This window comes from Acinonyx jubatus, chromosome C2 (assembly GCF_027475565.1).
Source record: "Acinonyx jubatus isolate Ajub_Pintada_27869175 chromosome C2, VMU_Ajub_asm_v1.0, whole genome shotgun sequence".
In the NCBI taxonomy this organism is placed as follows: Eukaryota; Metazoa; Chordata; class Mammalia; order Carnivora; family Felidae; genus Acinonyx; species Acinonyx jubatus.
The window spans coordinates 70,176,513-70,189,998 of NC_069384.1; the positions used below are offsets into that span (position 1 = coordinate 70,176,513).

Here is a 13,486-nt window from a genome sequence, read left to right on the forward strand (position 1 = left end):
ACCTACAATTTTGTGCATCATCATCCTAAACAACTTATGAGTTCCTTGAACATACCATGATCCTCCCTATCTTTTGAATCTAGGCATATTATGCTGGCAAATTCCTTTTTTGTTTTTTAAAATAATCTTCTCTGTCATTGTTTTTTTAAAAAGTAATCTCCATGCCCAATGGGGCTTTAACACATGATCCCCAGATCAAGAGTCACATGCTCTATAGACAGAGCCCGCCAGGCGCCCCTATGCTGGCAAATTCCTACTCATACTTTAAGAATAGTTCAAATTTGACCTCCTCTAAGCAGGCTTTCCTGAACTCTCCAGGCAGAGTTAAGTGGTCCCTTTTTAGTATTCCTATAGCAACTTCTTGCATACCTCTCTTATAACATTTATCACAGTTATTAATAATTGATTACATGCCTTTTTTTCGCTAGTAGAAAGTAGACCCAGGAAGGCAGGGACTGGATTGTTCATATTTGTATCCCTAGCATTCTGCATAATACCTGCCATTGTACATAATATATGTCTCATGAATAGCCAATGGGTTTTTTTTTAGTATTATATACTTACTACAGCTGGTGAGGGGACATGGATGCTTGGGACAGATCGAGGCCGCACATGATTGGCCAAATGGCAAAGAACAACACCATCGGTTAGAGCTGCTCCCAGATCACAAGGCAGTGATACTTTCAACCGGTACTCAATATGCTAGAAGAACAGGAAAATGTTTAATACGTTAACTGATGTGGCTGACACAGGACATAATGGAGTTACAATGAAATACTATAATTAAGAATCAAGATAAAAAGCAGATAAGTACCACAATCCCTATTTTATTTGTTTATTTATTTATTTATTTTGTTTTTGAGAGCAGGGGAGGGGCAGATGACAGAGAGGAAGAGAGAGAATCTTAAGCAGGGCTGATCTCAAGACTGTGAGGTCACGACCTGAGCTAAAAATCAAGTCATATGCTTAACTGATTTAAGCCACCCAGGCACCCCAAGTACCACAATCCCCATTTTATTCTTCCATCCTAAGTCAGTAACTCAAGGAGATCTAATACATACATATGGTGGCCAGGCCACAGTGGTGCAAAATATTACATGAGAAATTCATTTACAATTTTATGCTTAGAAATAAAACAGAACTAGATTCTGTCAATTCCAAAATAAAACACTATATGTAAGTGTGATATATATATATGTGTACATACATATAAATTATTGCTACTCTTACAAGATTTCTGTACATGAGGCAGAAAAAACTTTTAAATGAGCAGGGCTAGGGATTGAGCTTTATAGAATAACCCATCTCATTTTCCTAGCAAACAGATGAAAAGAATGCCCTTAATAGCAGAATCTCTTTTACATCTACCACACGGTGGGCACTTGTTGATTCCATTAAAAATTTTAAGTCAAATGAACAAGTGATTGCAGGGTTATGCGCTCTAGCAGTAACAATGTGAAAGTATAATTCAGAGGTAGTGTACACACTTTCCGTAGTTGATCCATTAATTCCAGCTCTTCTTCTCTCTGTCTTGAATTGGGTCTTGTTATGGGATCTGCAGAGTCAGTGGGAGGTGCAGAAGATGAAAGAAGGGGTGAAGCATGACCTAAAAAAATATGAATATGTAAGACAGAAAGGCGACTGCTAGTGCTGGAAAAATTCTCAGCTCCACCTGATCACAGGCTCCTTACAAGTGCAGCACTTTTCACTTCTGCATGGACTCTTTAAAAAAAGTTTTTATTATGAAAAGTTTCAAATATACACAATAATAGGGAGAACAGTGTTAAAAACTACCAAATGTCCATTACCCACTTAGCTCAACTCGTTTTGATTAAAAATGTTTCCATTGAAAAATAACACACATACAGAAAATTATGCAAATCATAAACAACTCAATAAATTATCACAAAGTAGACACAATCAGCTCAATAAATGCAATTATTACCAACACCCAGAAGGCCCTCTCATGACACCTACCCATCAGTACCTAATGGTTACTTCCAACAACACAGGTCCTAGCTATGGACTTCTTGATTTGTAATACCATAGATTAGTTTTGTCTAGTTTTGCACTTTCTATAAATGAAGCCAAATATATGTATGTATGCATGCTTTTGTCTTCTTTTGATCGACACTATAAGATTTATCCATATTGTATGTATTAATTGGTTCATTTTTATTGCTTATACTGTATCCCATTGTACAAACACACCACAATTATTTACCCATTGTATCAGTCATGAACACTCTGTTTGGGCTATCATGAATAAATAATGTTGCTATAAATATTTTTGTAAATATCTTGGGGTATATATGCTTACACATTTCGGAAAGCAAACTGCTGGTGATAGGACATACAAGTGTTCAGTATTATTAGATAATGGAAACAGTTTTCCATACTAGTTTACAATCCTATATGCAGTGTGTCTCTGGTTTGATTTTAAATCTGTGAGGGCATCTATCAGTTACACTCAAAGTTGTTAGTTTTTATTTGAAATGTTTGTTTCTACTTCCAGGTAACTTCTTTGGAGGCCAGGCAGATGTATATTAACTAAAAAACTAAAAAGTAGATTTAAAAAAAAAGAATTACTGATTCATTTCTTTAAGAACACATAAAATAGCTTTTATCAATAGAAAAATCTGAAAAAGGCTCATTACAGAGAGAAGGAACATTCCCTAAAGCCTGAAAGAGTGTTTTATTTGTTCCAACCTATAACCTCCTTTGGGTAGTGCTAAGAAATTCTAGTTAAATTGAAACAAGATTCTCCTGCTTTTTTTTTTTTTTAAATGTTTATTTTTGAGAGAGAGAGAGAGAAACAGAGAACAAGCAGGGGGAGGGCAGAGAAAGAGGGAGACACAGAATCTGAAGCAGGCTCCAGGCTCTGAGCTGTCAGCACAGAGCCCGATGCGGGGCTCAAACTCATGAACCGTGAGATACATCATGATGTGAGCCAAAGTTGGACGCTTAACTGACTGAGCCACCCAGGTACCCCAAAGATTCTCCTGCTTTAATGTTAGTGAGATCAAAGTTTAAAGCTTTTGCCAAAGTGACGTCTCAGGGTAGAAGTTTAAAAGCATACAGCAAGCATAGGGGTGCCTGGTTGGTTCAGTTGGTTAAGCGTCCAACTTCAGTTCAGGTCATGATCTCACGGTTCATGGGTTCAAGCTCTGCATCAGGCTCAATGCCGACAGCTCAGAGCCTGGAGCCTGCTTTGGATTGTGTCTCCCTCTCTCTGCCCCTCCTCCGCTGCTCATGATTTGTCTCTCTCTCTCTCTCTCAAAAGTAAATAAACATTGAAAAAATAATAATAAAATAAAAGCATACAAGTTACTGTCATTATATAAAGCACCCACACCCCTTCTCAGTCACTATGACCTACCTTTATTTGCTTCTGCCCTGACAGCTGCTCGGTAAAGGAAGCTTTCAGGGCGCTGGGCCTGGTTTCTCTGAATAGCAGCAGGAAAAGAATATGCAGGGGAATGATGAACTACATCAGCATGGAAAAGCAAAATAAGATTAAAGGAGATGGAAAAAAATTAAATATAACAACAGACACATGTCACAAGTTCAATAAATGATATAAAGATCAAATTAAACATGATAATGATATAAAGTGATAATTTTGTTTATTAATATAAAATCTAGTACAGAAAAGTAACCTTGAAATCAGGAAGGCTGTTTGTAGTTTTAATTGTCATGCTATTTTTGGTATGTTAATAAAGGCAGAATGAGTGTTAATATATTGAATAGATTCTCTTGCAAACCTATAGCCCTGCTAGCTCATGTTCATTTGTTCATATCAAATGCTTGAAGAGGTGACCAACCAGTTGAATTAAAAAATGGAAAATGTGCAGGAAGTTCCCAATTGTGGGTCTGATTTCTCATCTCAGAAATGGAAGTCACAGCTCTCTGAGAGGTATTTATCAGGAAAATCCTAGTAAAGAATTACTCTTGATGTGGTTAATTGTACCTTTGTGTCTATTATTACCTGTTTCTGTTGTAGGTGAACTTGATATGGTATTAGATCTGTCATCGTTCTGTAGAGAAATGGAGATATATCAATAATTATTACTCAAGAAGAGCTACTTTCCACATTTATGATTACTTTGGGATAAAAGAAAAAATCATGCAAGTCTCTTTTAAAATTAAGTCTAGGGGCGCCTGGGTGGCGCAGTCGGTTAAGCGTCCGACTTCAGCCAGGTCACGATCTCGCGGTCCGTGAGTTCGAGCCCCGCATCAGGCTCTGGGCTGATGGCTCAGAGCCTGGAGCCTGTTTCCGATTCTGTGTCTCCCTCTCTCTTTGCCTCTCGCCTGTTCATGCTCTGTCTCTCTCTGTCCCAAAAATAAATAAACGTTGAAAAAAAAAATAAAATAAAATAAAATTAAGTCTAGAAATGAGAATTTGGAGTAAGGGTTGATTTTGTACATTATTTTTAAGGCCAAACTTTTTACTTACTTCTGTAACATGAAAAGTTTATATAATGCATTCTCTAAAGATAGTTCTATTATATAATAGGTCTTTCCTATGACTATGAAAAATGATCATCCTAAGGCAGAAAATTTTACTGGGAAATGTATAGGGGAGAATAATTTCATTTTATAATTTCATTTTCTGGTATAGTTTCTAAAGTATATTTCTCCACCTCTGGAGAGTAAAATTTAATGTATTAAAAAAAATGATGAAGATTTCTTCATTTCTGTTAGGAAACAAAGTGTTTAAAGATAGATAGCTGTATTTCCAGACTAACATTTAAGTCCAAGATATTTTTACTTCATTGACCAAAGAGAACTTATATAAAAAGGGGGAAGAGCTAGCTTAACATGTATAAAGTTTATCTAAAAAAAGAGAAATGTAATTAAGCTCATTTAAAAAGAAGTGTTGGTTGGATGGGTTAAAGACACTGAAGACTTGGCAGGGGAGTAGAATCAAGAAAGGTTAGAGTAACAATATTCAAGGCCTCAACATCTAGGCCCAATATATTAAACATATTATAACTTTATTTAATTTTTTAATGTCTATTTACTTTTGACAGAGAGAACAGGGGAGGGGCAGAGAGAGAGGGAGACACAGAATCCAAAGCAGGCTCCAAGCTCTGAGCTGTCAGCACTGAGCCTGATGTGGGGCTCAAACTCGTGAACTACGAGATCATGACCTGAGCCGCAATCAGACGCTTAACTGACTGAGCCACCCAAGTGCCCCTAACCGAATGATTTTAAAACACAGAGGTACATACATCTGCTCCCATGCTTTTTTCTCCCTTTTGGTTTTAATATTTTCTAGTTGGGAGCTGGGCAGAAGAAATTAATTATGATAGGGAATTTGTTAACATTCATGCATATATACACACATACACAGAAGTCATGCTGTTGAGAAGATTCTTGGACTGATCTGGAAGACAATTTCGTGGTAACAGTTCCTTGATTTGATACTCTTTGGCTGAAAATTTATAAAGTAAGCCAAGCTGTTGAGTGAAGCAATGTATTACATCTTCATTAGTGAAAAAAGATATGTTCATCAAGTTTATAGATGCAAATATGCTAAGTTTAGGATGTTGAAAAGAAATGAAAATTTAAATAACAAATTTAAAATAAGAGCAACAAAAAAAAGATATAATAAGAGCGGCAAGAACTAATAAAAAGAACGAACAAGAAAATGAGGCGAAAACGATATCTTTGCAAGGAAACAAAAAAGAATATCCTTATTTTCAAGAAATATGAGACAGAAAGGAGAAAACTAGTTAGCCCAACAGAGACCTAGTCAAGGGTCAATGGTACAAACAGGAAAACATAAACAGTAGAGATTATTCTAGACATAGAGGGAAAATATACATTTTTTAATTTAAAAAGACTAATAGGAGTTAGGCTAGAAATTTAATATTGCAAAAAAGAATTAAGCTAACAGACAACTCTATTAGACGAGAAGGAAGAAGTGAAGCAAACTGCACTGAATGGCAACAAATTTCTCCACCTCTAGAAACATCAAAAAGGTACACAGCTTTACACAGCTGTGTGTAAAGAAAAACAAAGCCAGAATAGAGGCAACTTGTAAAATGGTGATTTTTAAAATGTACTTTTATTGAAACTAGAAATCTAAGTGACTTGCATTCTAGGGTATGAAGATTATTAGTTCAAATTACTCAGAGGCCACTGACTCTATTTGAGAACTCTTGCAGAACTGGAGCAAAAAAACAAATTGACAGGAACTCAACTTTTTTTTGCCTGGTTAAGCAACAAAAGAAGTAAACCCATGGCTAAATATATATAAATATATATCAGCTGTATAGTAACAAGGATGCCAAAAAATAAGGGTAAGTCTTTTTAAACTAATCATTTATACTACAGCAGGTCTGACAGAAAGTTAAACTTACCATACAAGGGTTGGCACGTTCAGATTTGGCCTTTTCAACTATGATTCTGGGAGAGAATAAGCCCCGATGCCCTAAGGTATCCACTGAGTGTAATGAATTAACTTCTCTCCTATATATCTCCTATACTAGTAATATACCTTCCTTGAGAGAAGTTTGAGAACAATCCCTCAATTTTCTGGGTTGTCATTCAAATGAGGAACCTAGCTGAGAAAGGCTAGCAAAGAGTTAACAGAGATGAGAATTATAAAGGTTTTTCAAAAGTCATCCAGGTATGTGTAGCATCTTCAATACCGACTAAAGAGAAGGCTTATCAGGCTTACAGATGATACAACGTTGGGGCCAGCACTTAGAAGAACATGATGCAAGAATTTCAAAGTATTGTGGTAAATCAGAGAATTAAAAATGTTCAAAGATACAAGATATGGAAATTAATTATCATTTAGGAGTATAACTGAAACATATGAGAATTACAGTGGCTACTGACCAAAATGGATACTGAAATGAGAAAAGCCAACCCAACGCTTAGAATAAGATGTGAAAAACCTTGTTTCATGCTCAGCGCCAGGTAGGCTCTAATAAGGGCTATATTTCTACTTGGGGGCTGTGGAGCCAAAATGGAAGGCAGAGAACTTGAGAAAGCTCAAAAGGATTAACAGACTGGGAAAGGCACATAAAACAACCAGAGTTTATTTAGGGAGAAGACAAGGCAGCATCATAATAGTTTTCAAATATAAAGATTCTTTTTTAAAGACTGCTACGTAACTAGAAAATCTCTACTCTGGAAAGAAGAGAAGTAAGTGTAAGCCACAGGGTGTGGATCTAAGTCAGACAAGGGGAGAACCTTCTAACAGGGAAGATTATTAATAATTTCTTATATATCATATGATTAACAAATATGGAATCACCATTCCTAGAGGCCTTCAAAAAATAAAATACCACAGGGTTGCAGGCCATATTCCAACTCTGTTATTAAGCTCAAAAGCAGCCACAGACAGTATATGAACAAATGGTAGTGGCTGTGTGCCAATAAATCTATTTCCAAAAAATGTGGCCTACAGGCCATACATAGCTTGTTGACCTCTACTAGAAGAAGGTTTTAGCAGTGACACTTTTGGGGACTGGGACTGAAATTATTTTAAATGCACATTAGAAAACAGAGTTAACTTTATATTATTTATCAGCCAAAGTAAAATAACTCATGACAAAAAAAATAACCTTTGGTAGGAAAATCAGAACAGCATATCAAACAGAATTTCAATATAAAGAATTAACGCAGACTCTGTATTTCTAGTATGGTAAATCTTCCAAAAATTTCAAGTAAAATTAATGTTAAATTCAAATAGTTTTATAAGCTTATGTATATTTCATGTAATCCTAGATTTCACACTGCTGTTGGACCAATCTATTGGAAAATTTCAAGTTCCTGGTGTATTACGGTAACAAGAGATACCTTAAGAAGCATGAAGGCAGAAGAATGAGGCAGGGTAGCAGCACAGCCCACTTGATTCAACCCTGACAGCGACTAAATTTTAAAAGAGAAAGGGAAGAAACAAACAAAAGGCAGCATTTATGTTAGCAAAATGTCAGTCAGGCAGGCAGATCCGGTCAATGAAATTAGAAAAGGAAAGGTCATGGACAAACTTTCAAATGGTTTACTAAAATATTGATAGGGCAGAAGGAATACTAGGGGGAAAAAAACGCCTAACTTAATAAAACGGTTTTCCCATCTGTATAATTCAAACTATCTCAATACTTCATACCACATTAACCAAGAAATGAAAGGGCTTTTGGCTTTCGGCTTGGAGGAGGCCAAGGTGCAACTGTCTTTGGTCATCTCAAATCCAGGTTCATCCAACACCAGCTGCCTCCATTATGCTGCCTAAATTTGACCCCAGCGACATCAAAGCCATACACCTGAGGTGCACTGGTGGGGACGTCAGTGCCACATTTGCCCTGGCCCCCAAGATCAGCCCCCTGGCTTTGTCTCCAAAAAGGTTGGTGATGACATTGCCAAGGCAACTGGTGATTGGAAGGGTCTCAGGATTACAGTGAAACTGACCATTCATTCAGAACAGACAGGCTCATACTGAAGTGGTGCCTTCTGCCTCTGCCCTGATTATCAAAGCTCTCAAGGAACCACCAAGAGACACAAAGCAGAACAACGTTAAGCACAGTGGAACCATCATTTTCTATGAGATTGTCAACGCTGCCTGACGGATGTGGCACTGATCTTTAGCTAGAGAACTCTCTGGAACCATAAAGAGATCCTGGGGACTGCTCAATCTGTGGGCTGCAATGTTGATGGCCACCACCCTCATGACATCAACAGTGGAACAGTGGAATGTTCAGCTAGTTAAGAACTACAAAGGAAAATATTTTGATAAATGATAGTTTGACAACCAAAAAAAGGGCAGGCATGATTTATTAAAAGTGGTTTTAAATAGAACTAAAACTAAGAACATCAAAATTGTTGAGCAAAATTGCCTTAGAAACTACCAAGACTTGTGCTATTCCTCTTATGGGGAAACAAATCCAGTCAAAGAGCTCATTTTAACTGAGCAGAACTGGCATGAGTAAAGACACTATTTTTTCAACACTGATCCAAATTAGAGTTATTATAATTCCATATACCAGCTCTGATGTGAAAAAACAGAGGAATGAGGATTCTGTGTCATGCCTTGCAGATGAACCAGCATTTCATTTCTGCCTCTATGTCCAAATGACCTACATGAGTGTAAGAGGAATTTTCCTTTTCTTTGAATCCTTTATCCTTTCACCAACCTACATACAACTAGAAATATTAGATGTATCTGTCAAGTATATTAAAGGTATAATTAGAGACAGTAAGTGTTAGAATCTATTGTACAGAATTATGATTACAGATAAAACCCAAAACATGACAATTCTTTAATTTGGTAAAGAGTGGAAATCAGAGAAGACAGGACTTTCATCACAAAGGGCACTGGATAAGACTGGACCTATTACAACAACAAAATGCCAGTCAGTCTTAAATATATTGAAATCTTTATACGTTAAATAACTTTTAAAAATTTAAACTAGGATCACAAATATGTGAATCATGGAACAAATGACCTTATTAAGCACATGTGGGTGTTTAGAAAAACGTGTGTAGATGATCAATAAAACGAATACAACAATTTTTAATGACAGTTGATAGATAGCAATGTTTCTTTTTGGGGAGGGTGGGCAAAAAAATTTTTTTTAAAGTAACATTGTAACCTAATCTATCAAAGGAAATATACCAAAGAACAAGATTGTGACAACAGTCATATCGTCACCTCTTCAGTTTTCCTGGGCCTCCTTATAACCAAATGTACAGAAATTACTGTCAATCTCAAACATAAAAAGGCTAAAAGCAACTATTTTGGCAAAGGAGGACAAAAAAAGTGGAAAAGAAGAGGATGCGAAATGAGCCTAGATACTCTCTAGTTTCTAGAGATACAGATGCGGATTGGATGTAGATGAAAACAACAGAAGCCTGGAGGGCAGCCCTAAGAGAATGTTAGTGTCATGGATATTAAACATCACTAATACTTATTTCAGATCTTGTATTTCAAGGTCTTTAAATGAAATCCAACATTTACACCTTGCTATACATCATCAGACCTTTTCATCATGAAACAATTTAATGAGCATTTTCAGATGCATAGCATTTATGTGTTCATTCAGGAAATATTTATTGAGCACTGAATATATCCCAGGTACGATGACAGGAACTGAGTATACATAGGTAAATGCAACAGAGATTATCCCTGTGCCCATGAAGTTTAGAGTCTGGTAGTCTAATAGGGAAGAGACCTAAAACAATAAACATCCACCTAAATGAACTATGAAGAGAAAAAATAACAGTGGAGACAAATTTGATTTGGGGGTTGTAGGCTACAGAAGAGTCATTTTTAAAGATCTAACATTTAAGCAGATACTTGATAGATGAGTAGAAATTAACCAAGGAGTATATACAGGGAGGGAGAGGCATTCCGTGCTGAGGGAAATAGCATGTGCAAAAGGTTGTGAGGTAGAAACAGGCTTGCTGTATTTGAAAAGCTGAAAAAATGCTGGTGCAGAATGAGCCCTGAGCCCAGAGATGAGAGAGTATGCAGGGGCTTGCAGGCTGTGTTAAGAAGGACTTTATTCTACCATATGAAGCTACTGAAGAGAAGTCTTGAGAAAAGCAGAGGTATGATTTAAAAATACAACTCTTTCTGCAAAGTGTTGGATACTATTTGGCATACAAAAATATGTGAGACACTGTCCTTTTAAAGGCCATCTCATTTAGGTCAAACATGAATATTGATAAGTAAAATACAAGGGTATGTGTTTTGAAAATGGCTGAAAGACATTTCAAATTTCACACCAAGGGGATCTGTTTTTCCAAATTCCACTTTTTCCTCGACAAAGAAGTGTGGCCACTCAGACTTATGTCACTTCCTATACATTATTAAATCTCATCTTCAGTCTCCTAAATTGCTTTCCATTATAGTGTGAGAGGCAATACACCATGGTGCTTAATAAATAGTAGGTTCTCAAGTCAGTCAGATCTGGATTTGAACCCAATCTTGCACTTACTAGCTATGTGACCTCGGACAAATCTCATTCTGGACAAAATATCTGTGCCTCGGTAATCATTTGTAAGATGGTGATCAGTTTAACCTTAACTTTTAAGATCGCTGTGAGGAATAAATGAGATAATTCTGGTAAAGTGTCTGGATCATCACAGGCTCTCAGTATTTTTTTCCATTAATTTAGGTCATTTGCTTCTCATATCAATTAATTTCCACAAAAACTCCAGAAGGTGGTGGTTTTATTTACCTGTAAGACTGCCCAGTTAAAATGTGCTTTATCCATCTCAAAGGAAATGATAACTGCAGAACATATAGAAATTTTGACAATGGACGTTTAGGTAAGAAGGACCTCCTGCTGAAGTATGCAGTTCACGCAGGAGTATGTACAAGGGCGGCACTTACCAGCACATGAGACAGGAATTGCTACCCACAGACTTTTGAACTGCTAGTTTTCAATACTACTATAAAAAATATGATAAAACACGATGGGGAAAGCAATTATGTGAATGTTAGAATTCTCTTGCAAGGCTGACAAAAGGAAGATTTTTCAATACTGCTCTTATGTTATACTCATTTTCTGCTGAAGAAACAGGCAATAAAAGTAAACTGGTGTTAAAAAACGATCAGTAGATAACATTCCGAGTTAATGTTTCCCAAAGTTTAAAAAATGGGCATAGAGGGATAATCTTGAGACGTAAGTATTTTTGAAAAGTTTGGGATTTTCAGTAGCTTAATATAGACAATAAAATAGGATGGCAAATATACAGTTGTGTAATTAGTGTCATGCAGGAAGGAAATCCATTTAACACACAGGTGACTCATGAGCCAAATTAATGATTAATAAAGTAAGTGCACCTAGAATTAGAAATGACGTCTAAAAAAGTAATGTGTCCTCTCCTCCCAACCCACATCCAAAGCCAATATGGTTTGCAGTGTGAATGTTTTACTTTTGGAAACACTAACAAAGGTATTTGAATCATAGCTGCAGAACACTGGAACGCTGGTAAGTCATGAACAGTAAAGCAGGGAAACAGTTCTAGCTATTTATAAAGTATTTAGTAATGACGCTCATCATGTTTTATGGTACGTAGATAATTTCTGAATGAAAAGTGTAATTACTATTCTCCAAACTCTAGATATAACAATATATAACTCCGTTTTGTGCAAGGCTCTTACCACTAACAAGGCACTATCATCAGTGTGCTGAGACCTTCTGGATGGGAAGGGACACTGGAGAGGCAGAGAGAAAGGAAGCAATGTCAAAAACAAACGATGCACACACGTGACATATTTCACAAATAACACAAGCAAAGAGGTATATTAAGACATAATGAAGATGCTAACATATAGGATTGCATTCACAATCATTTTGAATTCATGTATCATAAAAGCTAATAAATTGATTCTGAGTAATGATTTTCTTCCAAACAGCTTAATTCCAAATATGATCTGATTGCTTAAAAACTGACTAAAGCAAGGAGGGAACAGGGATTATTCTCTATTCACAGAAGAGAAAGCTGAAGTATAGGCATAGCAGTAACAAAGAATTTGTGGTCATTTAATGAGTTAGTCACAAATTAAAACAATAAACCCAAGAGTCATGATTTCTAGCCTATGCATCTCTTCATTACCTTTCTCAGACAAGAGGACAACTAGAAATTTAAAAATTGTACACCATATTTTCCTGAGAAGCCTTAAGTTTTAAATAATGAATTTCTCCAGAATGATCATTAAGAAGGAAATTTGGGGGTAAGAAAAGAAGAGGTTATTAACTTATCAAACTTTGTCAAAGGTTTGTTCCTTTATTATTACCATGTGAACAAAAGACGACTGAAAAGGCTGAGTGAATCTTTCAGGTATAAGAACAAGGCCTAAATTCTGAGATAAACAAGAAGCAGTAATCGTATGTCTAGTCAATAAGGAAAAAAAACTTTATAATGGATCATTTAAAACATTTCAAACAATGCATTTTACATTCCAGAATCACTTGTGCTTTAAAAACTCTATGGTGAAACTTAATGCTTGTCAAACCCTGTGTGTTAGGTTTTCACGTAATTTATTTTACAGAAAACAGATTCAAAATTCACATGAAACAATGCCTTTAAGCATTTTTAAGGAAGCGGTGATCATAAACTGAAAACATGAGAAGGCAAAATATAAAGAAAAATGGCTTTAAAAACCGACTACAATACAAATACTTATTTAATAAGTTTCATTTTAACAGATCAAAATAGGTGTATTTTAAAAAAGGTTAAGCAATTAATTTTACATGTTAACTTGTAATGAAAATGTACTATTTAATATTATAAAACTACTGTGTACACCATGTAATCAATAACACACACACTCAGGAATATGAGCCCTGGAGCTGAGATATATGTGGTATCTTTTTGTTCAATACCAACACCATGTGCCAGTGCCAGATAGAGCTCCCAGGATGACTTCTCACTACACAGTATGGTTTGAAAATGGATGAAGGAGAAGACACTTCTGGTGGGGATGGAAGAAAGAAAGAAATAACCTCCAGATGGATTC

At 36.1% G+C, this 13,486-nt stretch overlaps 1 protein-coding gene across 16 annotated transcripts in view; it reads right to left on the reverse strand.

Moving 5' to 3' along the window:
- Window positions 1-13,486, reverse strand: part of LRCH3 (leucine rich repeats and calponin homology domain containing 3) — a 128,069-nt gene that overhangs the window by 29,672 nt on the left and 84,911 nt on the right. For 10 of the 16 annotated variants that reach the window (XM_053220984.1, XM_053220983.1, XM_053220988.1 and 7 more), the window contains exons 14-19: window positions 12,128-12,181; window positions 7,819-7,890; window positions 3,989-4,037; window positions 3,380-3,487; window positions 1,488-1,606; window positions 565-702 (exon numbers count right to left, since the gene is read on the reverse strand). In XM_053220984.1, the coding sequence (XP_053076959.1) occupies window positions 565-702; window positions 1,488-1,606; window positions 3,380-3,487; window positions 3,989-4,037; window positions 7,819-7,890; window positions 12,128-12,181 (540 nt within the window). The remainder of the gene's footprint in view (window positions 1-564; window positions 703-1,487; window positions 1,607-3,379; window positions 3,488-3,988; window positions 4,038-7,818; window positions 7,891-12,127; window positions 12,182-13,486) is intronic. The other 6 variants (XM_053220990.1, XM_027061078.2, XM_027061076.2 and 3 more) reach the window with 3 other exon arrangements.